This window comes from Drosophila rhopaloa, unplaced genomic scaffold (assembly GCF_018152115.1).
Source record: "Drosophila rhopaloa isolate 14029-0021.01 unplaced genomic scaffold, ASM1815211v1 contig_167, whole genome shotgun sequence".
Taxonomy (NCBI): Eukaryota; Metazoa; Arthropoda; class Insecta; order Diptera; family Drosophilidae; genus Drosophila; species Drosophila rhopaloa.
In genome coordinates, this window is record NW_025335047.1 from 3,023,911 (window position 1) to 3,047,093 (window position 23,183).

Consider the following 23,183-nt stretch of genomic DNA (forward strand, 5'->3'; position numbering starts at 1 on the left):
GTCCCAACCACAGCGATTTAGTCGCGCTTTCTGGCCCGTCTTGTGACTACTTGGAAAACGCCATGCGGAAACGAAATCGGAATCAATTTAGTTGGTCTATGAAGTTGCCATGTTCGCATGTAGAAGATATGGTCGGCCACGCCGCTGCATTTTCTATATCTTTGCATTTGTGATCTCTCAGTTGGTTTTTATTCTGATACTGTTACGCAACGAAAGCTATGATGACTTACTGGCAAGTGGGGTGAGTGAGATGTATAAATATTCTTATCAAATATCAATTATCTTAATCGAATCTTTTTCTCAGCAGTTACATCGAAATAATGACAGTGGGAAGAACTATCTGGACTGGAGTGAGTTTATCTCTCATCGCCGCAAAGGGTTGGAGGTGTATTACCAATACAATCTTCACCTGAGTGATACTTTGGGGGTAATACGTAAACTGCCATCAACAAGGCATTGCAGGTAAGAAAATAGGTGAATATATACAACAACTTATTATTAATTACTTATTAATTACTTAATTACTCTGGCATGGAATTGCATTTGCAGTTGCCAAGTTTCAGGACAAGTGTGTGTCTAATAATTAAGTTTCTATTTGTCTTGTATGTACCCTAAATTTTAAAAATGGTTAATTTAAAAGGAAATTAAAAATACTTATTTTTTTGGCAAGCAAACAATTTGTTTATACCAAAGTTGTGAGCTGCAATGATAGAAATATAACTATTTGCTACTTAACATTTTTGTTTAAGATATTTGTACTATTGCATTTTTGCCTTTTTTATTGATTCAGCTGTGATTCCCGGCCCCGAAACCTGCCACCGCCTTCAAGTTGCAACGTGAGTGTGGTGATCAGTTTCCACAACGAGGCGCGTTCGATGCTGCTGCGCACCATTGTTTCCCTGCTGAGTCGCACCCCCAAAGAGTATCTGCACGAGCTAATCATCGTGGACGACGGCAGTGAGGATGGTAGGCCATTGAACCCATTCCTCCCTCTTACCTCTCACTTATCGCACTTATCGCCCAATTAACAGTGACCCTGCTGGATGACCTAAGGCGGTGGATGGACGTCTTTCTGGGGACGAGGGATCGCCTGGGGCTCATCTTCCTGGTGAACCAGGAGCGGATGGGCCTGATTTGGTCGCGCAACAGGGGCGCCTTGCTGGCCAGCGGACACCATGTGCTCTTCCTGGACAGCCACTGCGAGGTGAACGAGGGCTGGCTGGAGCCCCTGCTGGAGCGACTGGCGCAGGACCCCAATCTGGCAGTGAGTCCCATTCTTGACCCCATTGACCCCAAGACCCTGAGTTACCGGAGGGGCAATGAGATGCTGAAGGGCGGATTCGACTGGTCCCTGCACTTCCACTGGCTGAGGAGGCGACTGGCCAACCAGGAGCTGCCGGAGATGCCATACAAAAGTCCTGCCTTCGCCGGCGGTGTCCTGATGATGTCACGCGACTGGTTCCTTAAGCTTGGCGGCTTCAACGCTTATCTGAAGGTGAGAAAACCCAATTAGCCAGTGTCAAGTGGGCACTAATTGCTAATGTCAGGCCACTCGACTCCGACCGCCAATCGGACACTTTTCCAAGCGCATTCCTTCAGTGCCCCAGTTGTCCAATTGTCCTTTATCCCTTGCAGATCTGGGGCGGCGAGTCCATCGAGCTGGCCATTAAATTGTGGCTTTGCGGTGGACAAATTGAGATCGTGCCCTGCAGTCGAATCGGACACATCTTTCGCCGGCGCCATGCCTTCGACTTTCCCCCGCACCTCGACGACCATCAGTTGAGCTCCGCCCAGGAAACCTATCTGCAGTGAGTACGAGGTCGGGGATTAGGTGTGAAATGGCCGCACCGCCTCTGGTATTTTTCAATTTATTTCATCACGGCGTCCGTTTAATATAAACATTCCAATCACATGCTGATTGGACCCTCCTCCCGCCGTAGTAACTCCAAAATCATAGCCGAGTCCTGGCTGGACGAGTATAAAAGTATGTTCTACGCACTCAGGCCGGCGGCCAGGCGAATTCCATTGGCTCACACCTACGACGAGATGAGGCAGTTGAGGGGCGAGTGGCAGTGCCATCCATTCGAATGGTATCTGCGGCATGTGAGTCCCGAACTAAGGTCAGTACACAGAGGAAAACGCTATCTATAAGATTGTTTATATATATATTCCTTAAAAATAACATAAATCTTCTTTATAAATCAATATTAAAAGAGGTTGCCTATTCTAAAAAAAGTATAGGGAATTACCAATTCATCTACCTTTAAGATTGTTTCGTAGAAAAATATTTATAAATCCACTTAAAAAGATTTAAAAACATTTACAAATTGTGATTTTAATTTAAGCTGATTTATTCAAAAATTTTGAATCGAGTTCTTAACGTTTTTCTTTCTGTGTTGTTAGTTATTTGAGTTATGATTAATTTAAAAATAACGAACCCCGAATCATTCCACAGGATGCACTTTGACGAGCTGGCTGCCACGGGAACCCTGCGGAATGAGGATCGCTGCCTGCATGCCACACACAAGGACTCAGACTTGATCCTGGTGAGCTGCCACCTCAGCGACATAACCCAGTGGAGGATGCTGCGGAGCAGTGGACAACTGAGCACCCAGCGGGAGCTCTGCCTGGGAGTGGCAATCGGGAGGCGGATAGCGCTGGCGCCGTGTGGCAGGAATGGGACCGCGAGGATGGCTCAGCAATGGCTGCGCCGCGGCACTCACCTCCTCCACGCCGAGACGCACCTGTGCCTGGATAATCCGCTCAAGGACCGACTGGAGCTAAGCCCCTGCCGCTCGCAAGCCGTATCGCAGTCGTTTCAATTTGCATTGGAAATGGAGAGCCGAACATAAACTTGGCTAATGATACCCGATACCAAATACCAGATACCAGATACCCAATACCCGATACCCGAATCTATGCCGAAACTGATTCGATGGAGCTGAGCCTCTTAGCTCCTGCGCTTTGGAGTGGAATGGGGATATGGGGTAAATCCTTGGCATGCAGGTAAATCAAAATCCTGACATGTTGTGCTAATCTCTGTGAAACATTTCCGCTGCCGGAGCGGCATGGCCATAGATTACAGGCGGCGGCTGAGGGGAAGCAGTAAATTATGGCGCCATAGATATACGGAAAGGTGCTCCGCTGCGCCCAACTCCTTGCTCACGACTGCTTTTTTGTGCGCAGCCTTTGTTGCGGAGTCGGACTATCAAGACTCGCAGCGCTTCCTGTCGCATCCGTCACACGGGACAGGACACAATGGGCGGTAGAGGCCGGGGGCGTGGCCAGGATAAAAGCCAACGACGCCGCGCGTATTGTGCTGCTTGTTTAGGAGGCCCTGTCATCAGTCAGCGAACAAAAGCTGCGCTTCCCTTCGGCTGCAAGGAGTCGCAAATGTAATTGAGTTGATGACAATGCCGCCGACTGCCCGGCTCGCGCTTCCGGCAATTTTGATGGCCTCCGGATGCCGGCGACAAAAAGCGGCGACTCCGGAAACAAGACCAAATAAAACAGAAACAGCTACAGAAACAGCAACAGCAATGGCAACAGAAAACAGAAGTTCATGGTGTGGATGCCGCTGATTCTGGTGTTTCCGGGGAGTTGCGAAGTGCAGTTGCAACTTAAGATTTGTTTTGTTTCACCATTCTTGCGGTAATAAAGCGTAAAAGTTAATTTTGTATCTCAACAATGGCAACAAGTGTGTCCACAGGGCTGACAGGTCCGCGACTGCAATATTTCCCTCACAATAGAAGTCGCCGCCGGTGCGGCTCGCCATCTGCAGCTGCGCGTAAAAATCGCATTTTTCACGGAAGTTAATAAAAACAAAAAGCCTTAGGTGGCCGGGAAGTCTAACAAGTTGCAGTGGCTTTGGCATCGGGTTTGGCTCTCCTAGTTTCCGGAAAGTTATTGTCCTGCACCTGGAATGCAATGGCAAGTAACAATAAAGCGTGTCCCGGTAATAAAACGGCGAAGCACTACAAAATTTAATATTCTATAAAGTTTGCAGTCCAGGTAACTAAACTGGCTAAGTTGGCCGACCACTTTAAGGGGTCCAGCGACATTTGGTTAGAATGCTTCAGTCCTTGACATGGATTCGGCAAATTTGTATTGCCTTTGAAAGGCTGGATGGTTTGGAAAAATCTGAGCTATCATCCGCGGTAAAATGAACCGGACTGGTAACTGGTAACTGAAAACAGGGCTCAAGGACGGTCCTTAATTATGAGCGGGACCATCAGCCAGCCATGCAAAACTCATTTTATTATCTGCATAAATCTTTGCCGAACCAACCAACCAACTTTCTGTTTACTTTGTTGGGGGCCAAAAGAAAAAAGACAAAATGGAATCCATCATTCACTAGCGTGGCCGCATTTAAAACATCTTGATTAAAAAACTAAAAAGGGACTAGGCGCTAGAAGAATGGCGGTCGGCGAAATGGTAAAATGAAAGCCAAATGCAAACTCAGCGCATTCTAAGTGCGCCGGCGGAAAAACAAAAAGGAAATTCGCGGAAAAAAACCAAATGGGCGAAGGCTAAAAACTTATAAGCCGCGAGCGTAGAGCGAAGTTGCGGAGTATCCGCGGGTGGGCAGCGTTTAAAAAGGGATTTCAAAATTAACGTCCATCAGGCAGGAAAAAAGTCAATTTGAATGATTAAATAGCGAAAGCTGTGTAAAAGTTGTGTCGCCGGACCGTGATCGACCCCAGAAACCCCACCATTTCCAATCCAAGGCCCGTCGGTCCAAAAAACAGAGAAAAAAGCGATTAGTGTGGTCTTTTGTGTGGCTTAAGCATCGCCGTTGCCTCCTTTTTTGGGCACTCTCATGCGGATTTACATTTATTAATTCCCCTGGCAGCTGCCGAAAAAAGGGCCAGCTTTTGGCCGGGTTGTATACAAGTAAATAAAAACATGTGAACGTTTTCACAAAAAGCGATAATCCATCATTTTCGTCACAGGTTGACTGCGGCCCACGAACAGTGGCGCAATCTTTAAGCCCGACTCGGAAAAATGTATTAAACGAGGTATATTTTTGGTTAAGCTGAAGCTATTAAATGCCATGATTGATTGGGGAGCAATAACCCATGGTTCAAGTCCTTTCGAATTTAAACAGGTAAGGTTTCCGTCTCACCCACTGTAGTTTCTTTGACGACACCAAAAGTTCGTGTCCCTGGCAGAGACTTGTGATCCCTATCGCATGATTATGCCAAAAATGAACCAATCCATCGCAGCACACGAAAAAGGTTAAGCTCGGTGTCCCTGCAAGATGGGGAGTCTCCAATCCCCCATTAATGGGTGTGTGCTCATCATGCCGCTCAGGAGCACCCAAAACAATTTTGACGCAATGAAATGATTTTGATGAAAAATTAAAAAGCATTTCAATCACGTCGAAAGTTTTCTGACATCACAAAAATTGTTGCTTGTGCAGTGGGAAAGGGAAAGTGCAGGGCGAGACCGAGTGGTATTTTCGAGGGCGTGTGGTTGTGAAGGGTCTCGTCCCGAACTCTCATGTCTGGCAGTCATTTATTTAGATGCTAATTTAAGTGTGCGCCTGGAATAATGCTTTCAATTTTTGTTGAAACGCTGCAGATATTGTGGTTCAAGGTGATGGTTATTCATGTGGGTGAATGGGGGATTTAAATTATGTAAACTTTAAATATAGCAAATATTTTAGCATATTTTCAGCATGTAAAAATCTGAAAAATAGAATGAAATTGGTTAAAATATATATTAGTATTATTATTATTAATCTATATTGCCTAGGGAACTGAATTAATTAAATCATGAAATAGTATAACCAAAAATATCAAACTTTTACAAATATTAAAATATTGTATTTGTATCTTTTTTTATTAGTTGGAATGCAAGTAAAACAATTGGTTTATAAATTATAGAAATGGTAAATCAAACCAAATTCTACACTTTAAAATAGTATTGAATTGTTTAGATACCTATCCAATTTACTTTCCTTGGCACTTCCGGTCAATTTAGTTAGCCACCCGCAATGATGCAATGATGTGCAAATGGGCAAGATGGCGTCTCCGCTTTTCGGTCAAAATTCGAGCAACTTACCGCCTTTGTTGGCCATTTAAATGGGCAATGAACCGGCATTAAGAATTAAAGACTTCATTAAATCCGCAGTACTGCACATTAAATAAACATAATTCCACCTGGCCAGTGTGCCTTTTGCTGTTTGCTGTTTGCCTTGGCTATTGTCGTTGGCGATTTCTTGGTTTATTTTTTTAGCCGCTTTTGTTGTTGCTCACGGCGCTTAATTCGTATTTAATCTCATCAGGTTGGCGACGTCCTCGTCAGGGGTGCAGTGAACCATGGCCCCACATCAGCGGGAAATGCCGAGCGACAGCCCGCCGCAGATTTGATGGGAGGTTTGGTGGAGAGAGGAGGGGTCGGTTGCTGCCGCTGACGCAGAAGCTGGCTGCTCAGTCGACGTCGGCGTCTGCAAGTGACAGGTGAGTATTGCGTTGGCAGCGGCAATAAAAAGCATGTAAATGAGGCGAGGCGAGATGAGGCCTTTTGGTCTTGGAAAGCTAAATCTCGCATCTGCGGTTACATAACGTTGTGACAAGGTGCTAACCCAGTGAATCTGATCTACGCCCCCCTGAGAAAAAGGGGCGCGTGCTGGCTGCCTTTTGTTTGTTATTTTCTCTGCCGGCAGTTAATCAGAGAAATTAAGCAAAGCTCGGAACGTGGCAGAGCAGCGACGCCAGCTGTGCAGCTGTGCAAAGCTGACGACATCAGCCAGGACATCCCGCTGTGCAGGACAATGGCTGGGCGAGACCCACAACCCAGTGGCAGTAGTGATTGCCCCGACAATTGCTGTGCCGCGTTGCCCATTCAATTGGGGGCCAACAACAGTTGGAGCAACAAGAGCAAACATTCCAGCCAGCTGATGAGGATTGAGGGGCAGTAAATGAAGGCGGTGGCGGAGGAGGAGCTGCCCCCGGCGGCCACCCGAAGCTCCACACTCACGCACAACAACCGGCGGCGGCGGCGGCGACGGAGGCGCTGGTGTTGTTGCTATTGTTGCCATTATTCTTGCTGGGATGGCTGGCGTCGCTGCCGGCGTTTGGCGCTGCCGCTGCCGCCGAGGCATCGAAGAGTATAGTATTCCTGAACAAGCTCAACTGCCAGCAATCAGTTGGGCGCTGGAAACGAACGCGTGCAGTGTGGATTTTCAAATTGGCTAAAAACCAGAAAAACACAAAACCCAAATAGAAAAACGTGAAAACGCCGGAGAAAATGCTAGAAGAAAATAAAAATTATTGAATCGTTAGAAACGTCTGTTTTTGCGGGTAGAACCCCAAATTTTATGCCGTTCGTTTGTCAATAAAAAAGCGAATAGGAACGTAAACAGAAGCGAAAAGCGAACGGAGCGAAGAGAAAGACATCATATTGAATTTATGGTGTAGGTGCAGCGACGTGGTCCTCGAGGATATTGGGGCCGTACCCAGATATATTCCGGTGTCCTCGACGTCAGGGTGTGACACGGCCCAGTTTGGTTGCGTCGGCGCCGATTTTCACGTGCCCCCCTTTGAACTCGTCCTCGTCCTTTGTCCTTTCTTGTGTGCCCTGCTGTCCTTTTATTGTTGTCTTACCTGGGCCACAATTACCGTTATCGGGCGAGGACCAAATTGCTTTTGCCACCCGCAACGAGTGAACAATTCCGGACCGGACCGGACCCCGGTTCCCCAGCGGGTGCATTACGGTTTTGAGGGCTCCACGGTCGCAGTATTGCGCATGATAATTGAATTTTTGTGGCGGCTGCTTTGCGGAAATCTCCTAATTGGAAATTTGTTATTTAAGTTCGATGAACTGTGAACAGAAAAGAGGCCGAAATTGAAAATGTGCCGTGACAATCAAGTGAAATTACCGGTGGCTAAGTGATCAAAGTTTAAAAAGAAACATGGATAACATTACAGTGTCACCAGCTGAAATGCTGGGCAACATATCTATAAATGCCAGCAGAAACGATGAGAATCTCACCTCCTTCTTCACCGACGAGGAATGGCTGGCCATCAACGGCACTCTGCCCTGGATTGTGGGATTCTTCTTTGGGGCCATCGCCATCACGGGCTTTTTCGGCAACCTGCTGGTCATCCTGGTGGTGGTCTTCAACAAGAACATGCGATCCACGACCAACCTGATGATCGTGAACCTGGCCGCCGCAGATCTGATGTTCGTGATCCTCTGCATTCCGTTCACGGCCACCGACTACATGGTCTACTACTGGCCTTTTGGACGGTTTTGGTGCCGCAGTGTCCAGTACCTGATCGTGGTGACGGCCTTCGCCTCGATCTACACCCTGGTGCTGATGTCCATCGATCGCTTCCTGGCCGTGGTCCATCCCATTCGATCGCGGATGCTGCGAACGGAGAACATTACCCTGATTGCCATCGTGACTCTGTGGATCGTGGTGCTGGTCGTTTCGATGCCAGTAGCCTTCACCCACGATGTGGTGGTAAGTGGTCGTGGGAGGGGAAAAGGAGGAGGAGCAGTTTGGTTCCCTGCTGTGCCTAAATCTGCTGTGAAGAACACGGACCAGGCAAATTTATTGCTTTCCATCATCGTCACCTCGTTAGATTCCTCTCGCTGCACGTCAATGCTGCCTCTTCTACAGATTCTTCTATAGTTCGCCTTCTCGGAGATCGTAATCCAGAAGGTGAAGACCTCTGCCTTCCCCTTCTTTTCTACTGATCCTGATACAAATCATTTGCTTTTACTATATGCCCGCTTCTATTAAAGATTCCCCTTTTTATCTTGTTTTCTGTTTTGTGTTTATATTAAAAATTTTGCTAGATGCGCGGCGCCCAATTTGTTTTTGTTACTAATTTGCTATTTTGAATTCATAAATTTTTAATTATAGAGCAGATAGCCAGCGAGAAACACTTGCCAACTGGCGGTATCCACCCACTTGCACAATTTCAAATTCAATTTCAACTGTTGATCTGAAAGCACGTAAATCACGGCCAGTCGTAAGTCGTAACAAGTGGTCATTATGGAAACTTTGCACTTCCGAACTTCGGGCGCACACTGCGTATGATAAATGTCTTTGCGGGTGGCGACCTTGAAGCGTTCCTTCTGGCCTTTCGGCTTTTATGATCGATGCGCAAAGTGCGAGAAACAATTTAATTGCGGAATAATCGCCGGTGATCTAGATTGTTTTCCCAGAATCAGCGGGCGATATCAAAAATTAACAGTTATGATAGAGTGTGCCAATTGTTCTTTGTATTTTAAGTTCATTATATTGAATAGGTGATTTGTAGCACAGTGTAATTATTGTACTTAATTTCACCTTGAAAATATTTTTTTGCTGTTTATTGTTACATCGCCTGTTACATTTCACAATCACGGGCATTTGCTACACCTAATCATGGCCAGGCATAGGGTTATTTTCCTGTTGACGTCACCAAATAGCCGAGGGGCTTTTCCCCACTGATTTCCCACTGCCAATAAAGCGAATCCCACATCACACACGACCAACTTTTTATTTGTGCGGTCGAGCTCTCTCTCTTTTGCTTGCCAAAAGCGAAAGAGTCGCGGTTAATTAAGCGAATCCCATCGTCACCCGGACGATGAGCTATTTTATCTATGAGATGGCCCACTGCTGCTCTGGTGTTGTTATTGCAACCTAATATTTTATTAAATGGCATTTCACGCTTCGTTATTTTTTTCTCGCTCGTTGCTGTTTGCTTTGTTTACGTTGAGGGTTGGGGAGAGCTCCAATGGGTCGCATTATTGTTTGCTTATGTGTTTGCTTTGCTTTGTCTAAGGATTAAGCTGGAAAAATACAGGCCAAATTGAATGCTCATATGTGTGCTTTGCTTTGTTATCTGCCCGTCGTGTGCAAATACAAAGGAACAGGCGATAAAAAGGCATAATTAAGTCATGTTTGATCAACATGTTAATTAACAGTTTGCCATTAATTATTTCCATATTACATTGCCTGGCTAACACACATGCGTACTACATACTTGTGCATGCAAGTAATGAGGGCGCGATTGCCACTCTGTGGAGCGCGCGCCATTATCTTTTTATTAGAAATCGATAAGTAATAATCATAAAGGCGCATATGTCTGACTGCGTAACTAGATATGCGATCTCCAGGTCATGGCATTGATTGACAGCTGTTGGCTGCTTTCTCTCGAACGAGGAAAAGGCATTAATGGCTTGTCAAGTCTATTAAGTCTTTGGGTTTGGTGGAGAACAAGCCAACGAAATTAACCCATAAATCAGCGGAGGGTCTGGCCATGATTTCTCTACCGCGGTGGCCTTGGCCACTTGACGCTGCCCAGATTTGAACTCAATTTGTGGGCCAAAATCTCTCGTTCAGTGTAATAACAACAGCAACAAGGGCGGGTAATAAACAAACATTTTTGTAAGCATTTTCTGGCATTAACGGCAAGATTTTTTAAATACGATTTTCCACACGCATTCGTCGAGCGATTGTAAACAAAATGTAAACAAAGGCTGCAAATATTTTTACGATAGGCCAGGCAGTTTATGACCCTCCTAAGCGTCAGCACACCAGTCTCGTCTAGCCAATGGAACAATCCATGAACCAAAATTCCCCAGTCCACAGTCCCCGATCCCAATCCTTCCACCCTGCTCCAAATCCAAAACTTCGGCAGAACAATTTGTCAGCCAAATGTCAGCGACAGAGAAACAAAGTGAGATTGCGAGTTAGTTGTCGACGTCCGAACTATTCGTATGACAGTTTAGTTTTATTTACGATGTCTGGCTGTTGGCCGTCTGACGTGGCTTTGCTGCCATGCAACTGTCACTGGCAACATGACGTATGCGCAATATTCGATTCCCACACCCATTCTCTGAAAATACCTCCCTCTATCATCGATATCCGCAGGTGGACTACGATGCCAAGAAGAACATCACCTACGGCATGTGCATGTTCACGAACAACGACTTCCTCGGCTCGAGGACCTACCAGGTGACCTTCTTCATCAGCTCCTACATGCTGCCCCTGATGATCATCAGCGGGCTGTACATGCGGATGATCATGCGGCTGTGGCGCCAGGGCACCGGTGTCCGGATGTCCAAGGAGTCGCAGCGGGGTCGCAAGCGCGTCACCCGCCTGGTCATCGTCGTGGTCATCGCCTTCGCCTCACTCTGGCTGCCCGTTCAGGTGAGTGGAAGACCTAATTAAATCTTAAGCCAAAAAAGATCATTTTGGATTTTCAGAGAATAATGTTTTTCCCCAGAAAATAAAACACTTGTTATAAAAGTTTAAAATATGTTTTTATATTTTATAAACCATATTAAAGTTCACCTTAATAAATAGGTTTTGGATACAAGTATTTCTCTCTATATTTTAAATTATTCATTTATTTTAATTTAATTATTTAAATTATTCGTCAGAATTAAAAACAAATTGTGTGTACTTCATAAAAATATAGTTATTCTTAATACCAAAAGACATTTAAATATTATTAACTGATTCGACATTTCTGTTAGTGAATGTATCAAATAATTCGGGCTTTTAATTGCCCACTTAAAGTAGTAAAAATAATTTCTCATAAATTTTACAAACATGCAAAAGTTTTGTAGATAATTTAATTCCTTAAAAAACAAATTTTCCTTTAACATTTGGTTAGTTAAGAAACCAATCTTGAGTACACTCTAATGTATTCCCTTTAATTGGACAGCTCATACTACTGTTCAAGGCACTGGATGTCATCGAGATGAACAGCCTCACTAAACTCGTCATTCAGGTCACCGCACAGACACTGGCCTACAGCAGCTCCTGCATCAATCCGCTGCTCTACGCCTTTCTCTCCGAGAATTTCCGGAAGGCCTTCTACAAGGTGAGTGGGTGCCATCGAGTGGTTGGGTGAAGGGTCCTCCAAAGGCTGGCATCTGAGTGCTCGGTCAATATATCGACGATTCGACGGGCGGCAATGTCGGTTGAAATATTTCCAGAGCATTGTTTTCGCTTGCATTTTATTTGATGGCACTTTTATTTGTCATAATTTTTAAGTGGGGCTTGATATTGATTAATAGACTGAAAAAAACATACCCTTTCCTTATTTCTTTTATTTGCTTTCATTTTCCGATCTATAAACATTTGAAACCGCTCCAACCACATTTCCATTTTCATTCCTTATTCGATTTTAAATGAGCGAATGTTTCCACTTCAAATCAAAATCCTAAAATGCAATTAAATAATTTACGATAATAACGGACAGAAGAAAGCAAAAAAGAATCCATTAATTTCGAGCGGCGACCGTTTTAATGAGTTAAGTGCGAAAAACGCGCATACGCCGCGTGGGCCGAATTCAGCTCCACATCAGCATCAAAATTTATATTTACGATATAAATAGATAGAGTTTACAGAACAATTTCAGCCTAGGCAGGCGGGCAGACCCATCAAACTGGCTCATCATCGGCCGTCCATCTCGATTTCTCTATTTATATAGCCGACGATTCGCAGCTGCCGGGCATTTAAACAAAGAACCCCTTCGCAACTCTTGTTATGGAAGAAATATTTTCCATTATGGGATGTGTGTAAAAATCTTTTGTGTTGTCCATTTAATGAAGTGCATCGAAGTAGTTTACGGGGCATGGCAGGAATTACGCATTGTTGTCTTGCATTCCACAATTTTCCATTAAATTGCACAATGATTGGGCCTTAAATTCCAAATGATTCCTTGTGGTTGGGCTATTTAAAGACATGCCCAAATTAGCAACGCATTGAGACAATGGGAAATTACAGGCTTTAGATTTATTTTTTGGCTCTGTCTTTTTATAGCATTCCGTGTGAATTCGTTGACGGTCGTTGGCATCCGTTGAAGTTCCGCCCACGCAGTGAAAACAGACGGCTGACAGGCAGGCTTTTTGGGCTCTGGCCGGCTCATTCCAATTCAACTCACTTTCGGGACGCATTAATTCTTTTGGTCAGCGGCCATTTGCATAAACAGAAAAAAGCGTTGCGGGACGCAAATCACTGGCCAGCCACGCCCACCGCTCGCCGCCCCCACCGCGGGGGTGATTTCGCTTTACTTACTTTTAATTACTTTAGGGACAAACAGACACAAACGGCTCAAGAAACAGCGGGCAACCGGAGTCGAAGACAGGGACATTGTACTCATCGATCGGAGGGCTTTGCTCTTACCGTACAACATTTCCTTTCAATCATTTTGTGGCTTAATTTTAATATTTTAATTTGTTTTGCCGCTGCGGTGCGTGAGTCCTTCCTGTTTTGCGCAAAGCTTTTGGCACTTTGCATATAAATTGTGTTCCTGGTCGGTCGGCTGCTGTCTTGGTTTGTCTTTCGCTAATTGATGTGTTTGTCAAGTCATTAAATTAGATTAATTACGTTAATTAAATTGCCGTGCCGTTTCCTGTATTGTTTTTTTTTGCTATTATTTCCTTGGGCAGCTGGAACGTGTTTGCCTTTTGGTTTATATATTCCGGATTCCACGTGGTCGGGAATATGTCAATCTGATTAATTGGCCGTGTGACTGGCCTTTCTATTAGTCAAGCATTTATTCAACTGTCGAATGTGTCCATTTCTCCATTGCTATCTTCCCTTTTCACTTCCTAATCCTATGAAATACCTAAAGAGTTTGCAAACCAAGAGGCTTGATATGTGGACAACGACGCATCCGGATGTGAGTTCAGAGAAAACTACCTATTAAACAAAATTGTAAGGCGGAGTAAATTTTGAGTTTTATTTTTTCCAATAAAGTTCTTATTAATAATATTTTGTATACGCTTTTAAAATATCAAAGCAATTTAGATTCTACTTTTAAATAGTTTGGCAGTTAAGTTTGTTTTCTTGTTTAATTAATGTATATATAATTAAATTAATTTTCAGTCGTTTATTTAGTTTCTTATTTAATTTTTAGTCTAGATATTGTTTTTTTTAAGTCAATAAAAATGCCCTTAAAAATGTGGAATGCTGTACAAAGCCATTGAATGAATGCATGTTTTTTCCAAGTTCTTGAAGCACATAAACTTCCTTTTAAATCACAAAAAGCTTTTTTTGTAACACTAAATAAATTATAGCAGCATAAACTCTAAATAAATATAGCAGAAATCTGTGGTTAAAATCTTCCCCTATTGCTTCCCCATTCGCCATAATCGAATAATGAGCAGAAACACAGACAATGTGAGTGCACAGCGCACCTAGGAAGCCAAAGACCGTAACTGCCGGCGGTTGAAAAGCCGTAATTCATTTCCCCAGAGCTACTGATGGAGTTGCTCTGTTGTTGTTGCCTCTGTGACGAGGCACTAATCAACAATTTCAGGCAGTTCAATCAAAGCGCAAATTCATAAATCATTTATATGCAAACTCCCACTCCTCAATCGGCCAGGATCCAGTGGTCCCAGCTCCCAGTTCCCAGTTCCCATTTCCCAGCTCAGTCAGTTGGCAGGCGTTTGGGCCATTCGCTGCTTGTCTGCCGGCATTTCAACACCTCAAACCACTTTAATAATTGAATATTGAATCAAATCTAATCATTCAAATGCAAAGCGACGGCAACAATCGCAGCCAGAGGCCTTGACAAGGGAATAGCTTTCGCCCCATTTCCCATCGCCCAGCAGAAGTGACTCTGCATCAAAGCACATCATTAATCAAATATTGTGGCCAAACTGTGAATTCACTGGGCCATCAGCACTTTATGTATTTTTAGCGTTAAATTCTTCCAATTTTCCACCACTTCCTCTGATTTCTCAACCCCTCTTCTTCTGTTCCTGCAGGCCATTAACTGCTCGTCTCGGTATCAGAACTACACATCTGATTTGCCGCCGCCGCGCAAGACATCCTGTGCCAGGACCTCCACCACAGGACTCTAAGGAAATTATCCCTAAAGCGGGATAAGAGGCAATTGAGGAAGGCCTACACTACGAGTGAATCTCCGAGGGCAGTCGTGGATGCACATGTCCTTAACAGGGAACCAGAGGACCAATAGACCAAAGGACTGCAAACGATCACTACAATTAAGTGATGCTCTTCGAATGTCTAGCTTTAAATATAAGTATTTTGTAAATAAAATGGATTTTTTAAAATTGATAACCTAGCATTAAATGATTGTCTATTAGTTATTTATAATATTAGGATTAAACGCTTCTATGTCACTTAGAGAGTATTATAATAAACATTCGCTGACCTCGAAAGAATGTCGTATTTGTTCAATGTTAATGCAGTGTAAAAGGGTATTATAATAATTGTTATATAGATAATGCTTATCGCAATGTAATGTATTACAAACTCCCTCGCTGAGGGCCATATTGTTGACTATGTTACCGCAGTTTGTTATTTGTGTTAACCATTAAAGAATTAACAAACACGGCATTATGCGTATTTGATTTGTACTGAAATGAGTTAACAAAACATTCAGTTGTCAGCCTGCGGCTCATGGGGCATTGCCCGAACAATTGCCAGACGCATATATGTATGCGAATTCGCATTCGGCTGCCGGCACTTAAATTGGCATTTAGTGGCGCGTGAAACATGAAATTGAAATACTTGTCGAATATCCGCGCTGCCATCTATATCGGCGTTATTTGCCAGTTGCATTTGTGCAATCACTCGGAACCGCATTCATTTGACCACTCAGGCATTAATTTATTCTAAGGCACTAGTCTCAGCGAAACACCCAGAAACAAAAGGGTTTCTCCTGTCAACCACTTAATAAACTGACTTCTAATCATGGAAAAATAGCAAAAATAAATCTTTTTTTTTATAAGAACACTGGGAAGTAATCGTCTGATGTTGGAAAATCATACCTCGTTAAATTCGTTAAAAAAAAATTTAATAGATAGCATTCACAGCTTAAAAATTTCATTTTGGTCGATTTTTCGCCATAAATCTTCGAAAAATGGTGTGGTGTCGAAAAGGTGACCTAAAACCTGCACTTCTAAGCCCATAACTTTTCTTACAGACATCCGATTTCAAAATAGCATACATCTAAATGATTGTGGTTTAATTCTCTAAAAAACTGTGTTCTCACCTATGTTTGTATTTTGGGGCCGATTTTTCGTCATTTTGACAGTGTTACCCCTTTCCAAATTTTCGAAAAATGGCTTTGCAGAAAAATGACCTAAAACCTGCACTTCTCAGCCCATAACTTTTCTTACAGACATCCGATTTCAAAGTGGCATATCTCGAAATGATTGTGGTTTAATCCTCTAAAAAACTGTGTTCTCAGTTTGGTTTGTATTTGGGGGTCGATTTTTCGTCATTTCGAAAAATGACTTTGCAGAAAAATGACCTAAAACCTGCACTTCTCAGCCCATAATTTTTCTTACAGACATCCGATTTCAAAATGGCATACATCTAAATGATTGTGGTTTAATTCTCTAAAAAACTGTGTTCTCAGTTTGGTTTGTATTTTGGGGTCGATTTTTCGTCATTTTGACAGTGTTACCCCTTTCCAAATTTTCGAAAAATGGCTTTGCAGAAAAATGACCTAAAAACTGCACTTCTCAGCCCATAACTTTTCATACAGACATCCGATTTCAAAGTGGCATATCTCGAAATGATTGTGGTTTAATCCTCTAAAAAACTGTGTTCTCAGTTTGGTTTGTATTTGGGGGTCGATTTTTCGTCATTTTGACAGTGTTACCCCTTTCCAAATTTGCGAAAAATGGCTTTGCAGAAAAATGACCTAAAACCTGCACTTCTCAGCCCATAACTTTTCTTACAGACTTCCGATTTCAAAATGGCATACATCTAAATGATTGTGGTTTAATTCTCTAAAAAACTGTGTTCTCAGCTATGTTTGGTATTTCCAAATTTTCGAAAAATGGCTTTTCACATAAGTGTCCAAAAACCTGCAATTCTAAGCCCACAACAGCAGCAAATCATGAATCATAATGAATAAGGAGGGAAAAAAAGGTAAAGCCGGGAAAAGCGCTTACAAATTTCGATTTGCTATAAACATTTTTAAGAAATGAAGGTTTCTGCGTACGTCACTTGCTGACAACACAAAAGTCCATGGGTACCACTCCACTTGGTGGTCCTGTCACCGAGTTCCCGACTTTGGCAGCAGGCTCAAGATGCTGATTGCATTTCGCTCTCCGCTGGCAACTGACCGGAATTAATTATGCGGTGTCCATCTTCCGGATCCGGGCGTATATATGTATGGGCGTACGAGTATTGACTCGGGTTTCCGCGCTGCCAGGCCACCGGCACTTTTGCATAATTTATTCAATTTTAATAAGCGGCCCGTCTAGCGTTGAGGCGTTGCTTTTTACACCAGGTAACGTAATTAATGCGTATCAGTCGCTGACAGGTTCCTCTTCGGCGCGTTGCCAATGTAATCAAAATTTCAAATGAGCTACAAGGAGTGCGGGCCCAGATGGCGACCGGCATCCAAGTGGCTTTGCAAATGAGGCGGGAAAATCAATGGATCGATTCGGGCCCGGGAGCAGGCTCCTGGAAGTCAGCGAAATAAAGCCGGGCAACTATGTATTGGCGCCATAAACGCACACGCTTCGATGGCCACACTTTTCTTTCCCCTTCTGTTCTTGCACTCAGAAAATAATGTTTAAAAATGGTTTTGTATTTAAAAAATAAACTTTTCTATTAGAGCTAGTACTAATCTGAAGTCATAACATATTTCAGAAAGTATGAAAAGAACTTTAAATATTTTTTAATTGTTCTTAACTTGAAAAATCTTTATATTTTCATTTAAAAATATGTCCAATCCATGAAAATAATTTCTTATAAACTTCTAAAAAATAATAAGAATAACTGCATGAATTTTTTCCTTTAATTTTCTCTTTGTCAAGTTCAATTTTTTTATTCGGGAGTTATTATATTTATTGGTTTCTTATGCTTTTTTATTGCTTCTCCTTTTGTTAATTTGTTTTCAGTGTTTCCCTGGCTTTCTCGCTCGCCTAAAGGATAAGCCATTTCTCCACCGAGCAAATAGCCAAACAATAACGCCAAAGCCGAGTAGAACAACAACAACGACTGCTTATGCTGCTGACATTATCATAATAACAATAATCATAACTGTGAGTGTAACAGTTGTCGCCGCCAGCCGCTCGCCCCTCTCCTGCGTCCTTCGTCCTTTCCCGCTTAAAGCCATCGGAGTATTAAGAAATTGCGGCATATCCTGGCGTGTTGGCTGCATACCAAACACTTATCGTTACGTGGGCGTCTGTGAAACGTAATGGAATCGGGACTGTTACACTACTGACCTAGTCTCGATAATGTCCTCTGAGGACGAGAGAGCGGCTCAACGGATTTAAGAGAGCGCAGGCAAAGAGAGCGACTCCGAATAGTGGTGAGTTCCCAGTTAACAGTGCCAGAGAGAGAGCAAATGGGAAACGAAGCGAATTGGCACACCGCCCTCGCAGTCTGCTCTTGGGCATTCGAGTCACTCGACACCGGAGCGTAGGTCATGGCACCACGTCTGGCAACGGGTCGGATACGCAACCTGCTCACCTGCTTTTCGGTCAGTCACACGCTGCTAATCTCAGGGGGTGGTGGCTATAAGTGGGGGTTGGGTTTCCTGGCCAAATGAAGCGTAACCAAATGCTGATAGCCCAAATGTTGCAGTTTATGGCCCAGGCATTGGCCAAATTGCCTCTTGGCATGCGGCATAATGGCGACAATGGGCGCATTGTCTTGATACTGAGTCAGAGCGGGGAGGCGGGGGGAAATATAAAAGGAGAGTGGACGAAATCGACACACCCACCTCACCTCGATTGCATAATGCGGTCGCGCCAAAACAGAAATACAACTTTGAACAGCTTTGCAGTTCATTTCGGTGTGTGCTGCAACTTCCCTTTTTTTACCGGCTTTTTGTCGTTTCGCGTTGAACTGGCAAATTTCCGGCAAGCTTTCCATGCACACAAAAGCCATCTTCCGTCCTTGTCGCACGCACACCCACACACACACACTCGAAACAAAAGTTTATCTGTCAATTTCGGTGCACAAACTCACGCAGGCGGCTAACGGTAACGCACTGAGCGGATTTCAATACCCTGTAGAGGGTATAATGTCTAAGAGATTGCTTTGATCCTGGAACAATAAATATATTTTGTCTTATGAGTCGATAAGATAAGATAAATCAACATAAAACGGAAAATCTGTTGCAAAAATAAGAATCTGTAATCGCAGATATGGCTAATTTAACTTGTGTAATGTAAGGTAGGTATTTTTGCCTGAATAGTTAAAAGTAAAGTTTGCCAAAATCAAACATTACTTGCCTACTTTCCAGGGCATCCGCTATTCAAGTAAAAGCCGGTTAGTTAAACTTTTTTTTTCAGTCCAGCACTTCGGCGATAGTTTGGGGAAGAAACATTTTGTCAACTTTAATGCGCTTTGTTGTTAAGACGGTAAAACGAAGAAAACGTTCAGGAGCCACGTTACATGTGCCAGCAGGTAAAAGCGCAAAAGTTCGAACCGATTTGCATATAGTTCAGTAATCCAAAAAACGAATTTCTCGGTTAGTTGGCAAAGTGCTTGGCTCAGCTTTTATGCATTTTTGAAATCAACCATACCATTTCCAATCCCCCCAAATCGGCGACACACCTTCAAACTCGTTTTAGCTTGTGATTTTATTTCATTAAACAACATGGTTATTATTTTGATTACAATTGGAGTACACAAAGGGAGAGGGCGGTGTTTGCATAATGGAATTTTTAAGTAATTTTGATTAGGAATTAGCCAGCAATTGGTTAAGGCGCATACTAATGCCCACTAGCGTCCTCTGTCCAGGTTGTTTCTTGCCCCGGCAAGCAGCGTCATAATAAATAAATGATAAACTTTACCCAAAACTGACAAGAACATAATTTCCGTGTCCTGGGTCCTTGTCGAAAGCCGCAGGAATTAATTGTGGGTCGCTCGCTGGTGGCCTCGTTAAACTTTCGACCAGATTAAGAAGTGCGGGGAGGCGCGGAGGTGGATCGGCGAACATTCGTTTGCAATAATTTAAATATTAGTTACACATAATGTAAAGCATAAATTAATTTTGTATTCGCCAACTATTAAAAAACTTTGTCGTGCGCAGGGGCCTCCAAGTTGAAGGAGAAGTGCGAGCGCCAAGAAAAGGGACATCCGCTTAAACTTTATCCGCAGCTCGGGGCAATTAGTTATTCACGCTTGCGCTTGTCTTTGGAGCAAGTTTAGCCGCTGCCGTTGCTGTTGCCAAATCGGAGTCCATTGCATTTTGCTTAGCCGCGACCACGCCCGCTCCCGCGATTGGAATTAAACGCAAGATAAATAGTCGGACCCGAGGAGCTCACCCATGATTATACGCTATCGCCACTCGCATCAGCATCCAGCAACTGAGCATCTGAGCATCACAGGCGCTGCAGCATCCGGCCGTAGACCTGACTCCGCTCGAAGCTGCTGAAGGCCTCGCGGAAACGCTGCCGCTGCTCGCCACTCAATTTCGCATGGAAATCTTGTGCAGCTGTCACGAACAATGCAATTTCGTGTTGACCCAATTTTCGGGACGTCGCCGGAGCTGCTGCCTCAGTTGTTGCCGATGCCGTTGCCGTTGCCGCTGCCGTCGCCATCCCAGAGTTGGCTGCTCCGATGCCAAGCACCAGCGGAAATAGTTTAATCAAATGCAGATTTATGGAGGCGGATAAAAAGATGACGCTGAGACCCCAGACACCCTGCTGCTCCGGCTGGGCGAGGAACGTTGGCAGGGTGCAGATCAGCCAGTCCTGGAGCATCTGCAGGTAGGACGAGTCGATGGCGGAGCGAAAGACCTGCGAGAAGAGAAGAGCGGGTTAAGAGCTGGCAACGAAATGCTTAAATAAAAGCCAAGCCGACAATACGGAAATTTAATTTTATTGTGCTGCTCAAAAGGTGCCATTCTCGAGGGGCCACAAAAGTCTGCAGCACAGCATACTTTGTGGCAGAAAGTTGGCTAATGAAATTCCGCAGCCTGGGAATCCGGCCCTGCAAATGACAGTGCAAATTGTGCCGCTCCGGGATCCCCAGATCCTTGGGATCCCTGCCCTTTATTAATTTCCATGCACGCACCCACTGGCTAACCTTGAACCTAATGAAAAAATTTTATGGCACCACAGTGCTAGCCTGTTCGCATTGACCCACATACTCGCACTCGTAGTCGCACCTGCCGGCGGGACCAGCTGGACCTGCTGGACAGGGGCCAAGCTGTAGCCATGAATTCCATTAATTTTCAAGCTGCCAAAAATTCCGCAGACGCACACGCACTCACATATGGGTGCAGAGTGGGCAGTGGGTAGTTGGCAGCTGGAAACTGTAAGCCGGCGGCGAGTATTTTACCCTTTCGACTTGTGGCAGAGGCGAACATTAGCGCTGCATTGGCCCCATTCCGTTCCGGTCTCCAGGCCACAGGCAGGGGGGATGGGGAAAAGGGGGGGACAAGAGGTCCCGGATCTGGACTCGTAAAATGAACCCACATGTATGTGTGCTCGCAGCAGCCACGCACGAATGGCCAGCGTCTTTACCTTTGCTAGATCTTTGGCCACCACTCACCTGATACACAATCATGGCAATAACATCGCCGTGCGGTTGATTTATGGCCAGAAACTCCTTTATGACCTTCGTCAATATTTCATTCGGTGGCACTAAATCACGAATAATTTGGCACAGCACTTGTCCATAAATCCAGGCGGCATCTCGACTCGATGATTTAATACAATGCAAAAGTATATCGACTTTATCGTTTTGCTGGGCGATTATCTCCGGATCGTCCTGAACAATTCCGTTCGACAGCTCCGTGTTCTCCAACTGGGCAGCAGAACCTGAACCGGAGTAGAAAACAGAACAGAACAGAGAAATGTGTAAGTCACCCACAACGAATTGCGGAAGGGCAGAAAGTGAAACTTTCTAATTAACAAAGCAGCCTTCAAGGCACATGCCGATGGCCATTATTCACATACTTGGGGTCCTTCACACGCCAGTGCTGTCACTTTTAGTTGCTCCCCTTTCCGTTGATTCCCCCGGCACACACACGTACATAAATTTGCATTTAAATTTTATGGATTTTTTGAAGCCAAACGCTCTTTGGCAAACTTTCTCCCATGACCATCAAATTGAAAACTAAACAAAAAACCAGGACCAGAAGCTGAGCAAAAGGCTGGCCACACGGCCATAGATTAAGTTGTTCGATTAAGCCCGCAACCGGGGAAGGTCACCAAATAAATGTGCGTTCCTTTAGCCAGGTGAAAAATGATGGCGGCAAGAGACCGCTGAAAGCCACACACAGCCTGTGTGTGCTGCTTAGTGTGGTTTAGCGGCATCGAATTATTTACAATGCGGGAGGGCGGGGGAGGATCCGGATCCGGATCTGAATCCACCTGGCCACCTTGGCCACCCCTTAACCCAACTCGGCCGCCTTCTGGCCGCGCCAACTTTGGCTTTGGCCTTTGTTTTGCAGCTTAACATTGTTGGTCGTGGCTGTTGGCCTGCGGGCAGCTTGTTTGGCTGGCTGTTGCCAATTTTGGCATTGTTGTTACTGGCTTTGGACGGGGATGAAGCATGGCCAAGTGACCGTGGGGGAGGGCCTGACGCCTGGCCACAATTATGCGCGCCACGAAAGCCGTCGGCAATGCAGGAAAAAAATACGAAAAACCCAACAAACTCTAAAATTCGTTTAGGCAAGAACGTGCGGCGAAAAAAATATGTATTTACTATAAAAACAACAGTAAGAGCAGTAGCAAACAAAGGCCATCCCATAATAGAAACGGTCGATAATACGAATAATTTATACCCAGTCGAATGTTTTGTAAACCATTATCAATTGTCTGGAATATGTTTTAATTGCAGATGTTTATTCAGTTTCTTGCTTGTTATTTGTTTGCTTTTCCTATTTGAAATATTTTTTGTAAGCAACAAAACATAACAGAACCAGCCACTACTAATCCCACATATTAAAGGGTGTCCTTGTAAAGGATTCGCCATCCTTTGCCTTGCGAGCATTTTCCAACAACTGGGTGACCAATATTGCCGCAAATATTTATTATTGCGTTTTGCAACTTTGGGGGCGAATATATATACGCTTTTTGCGACTTTCCCTGTTTTGCTGTTCAGCTCCTTTTTTTTAAGCTTTCGCTCTCCACATTTTTTGTTAGCAGCGCAACCTGTATTGTCTTCGGCGACGCGGTCTTTTGTTTATTTTCGCGGGGAGTCCACACAACGCTTTGAAAAAAGCGGGCAGGCGGAAAAAGAGCAAAAAAGCGTGCCCAGAAATGGC

General features: G+C 44.3%; 3 protein-coding genes across 5 annotated transcripts in view; 2 read left to right on the forward strand and 1 right to left on the reverse strand.

The window, feature by feature from the left end:
* On the forward strand, window positions 1-3,672 carry LOC108046776 (putative polypeptide N-acetylgalactosaminyltransferase 13). Of its 2 annotated transcripts, none has more exons than XM_017126653.2 (7): window positions 1-241; window positions 305-462; window positions 791-966; window positions 1,032-1,495; window positions 1,636-1,808; window positions 1,941-2,120; window positions 2,456-3,672. In XM_017126653.2, the coding sequence occupies exons 1-7, from the start codon at window positions 110-112 to the stop codon at window positions 2,850-2,852; spliced, it is 1,680 nt and encodes a 559-aa protein (XP_016982142.1). In that variant the 5' UTR covers window positions 1-109; the 3' UTR covers window positions 2,853-3,672. The 2 variants fall into 2 exon arrangements, with proteins under 2 accessions (XP_016982142.1, XP_016982143.1); XM_017126654.2 differs by having other exon boundaries at window positions 308-462.
* Window positions 3,673-7,166: 3,494 nt separating this feature from the next.
* On the forward strand, window positions 7,167-15,263 carry LOC108046820 (allatostatin-A receptor). Of its 2 annotated transcripts, none has more exons than XM_017126732.2 (4): window positions 7,167-8,473; window positions 10,877-11,155; window positions 11,676-11,834; window positions 14,731-15,263. In XM_017126732.2, exons 1-4 carry the CDS (start codon window positions 7,919-7,921, stop codon window positions 14,824-14,826), a joined length of 1,089 nt encoding a protein of 362 aa, XP_016982221.1. In that variant the 5' UTR covers window positions 7,167-7,918; the 3' UTR covers window positions 14,827-15,263. The 2 variants fall into 2 exon arrangements, with proteins under 2 accessions (XP_016982221.1, XP_016982222.1); XM_017126733.2 differs by lacking the exon at window positions 14,731-15,263 and adding an exon at window positions 13,593-13,714.
* Window positions 15,264-19,526: 4,263 nt separating this feature from the next.
* LOC108046801 overlaps window positions 19,527-23,183 on the reverse strand; it is a 39,855-nt gene continuing 36,198 nt past the window's right edge. Inside the window, exons 28-29 of the mRNA XM_017126696.2 lie at window positions 21,464-21,732; window positions 19,527-20,706 (exon numbers count right to left, since the gene is read on the reverse strand). Coding sequence (XP_016982185.2) covers window positions 20,290-20,706; window positions 21,464-21,732 — 686 coding nt within the window. The 3' untranslated portion in view covers window positions 19,527-20,289. The remainder of the gene's footprint in view (window positions 20,707-21,463; window positions 21,733-23,183) is intronic.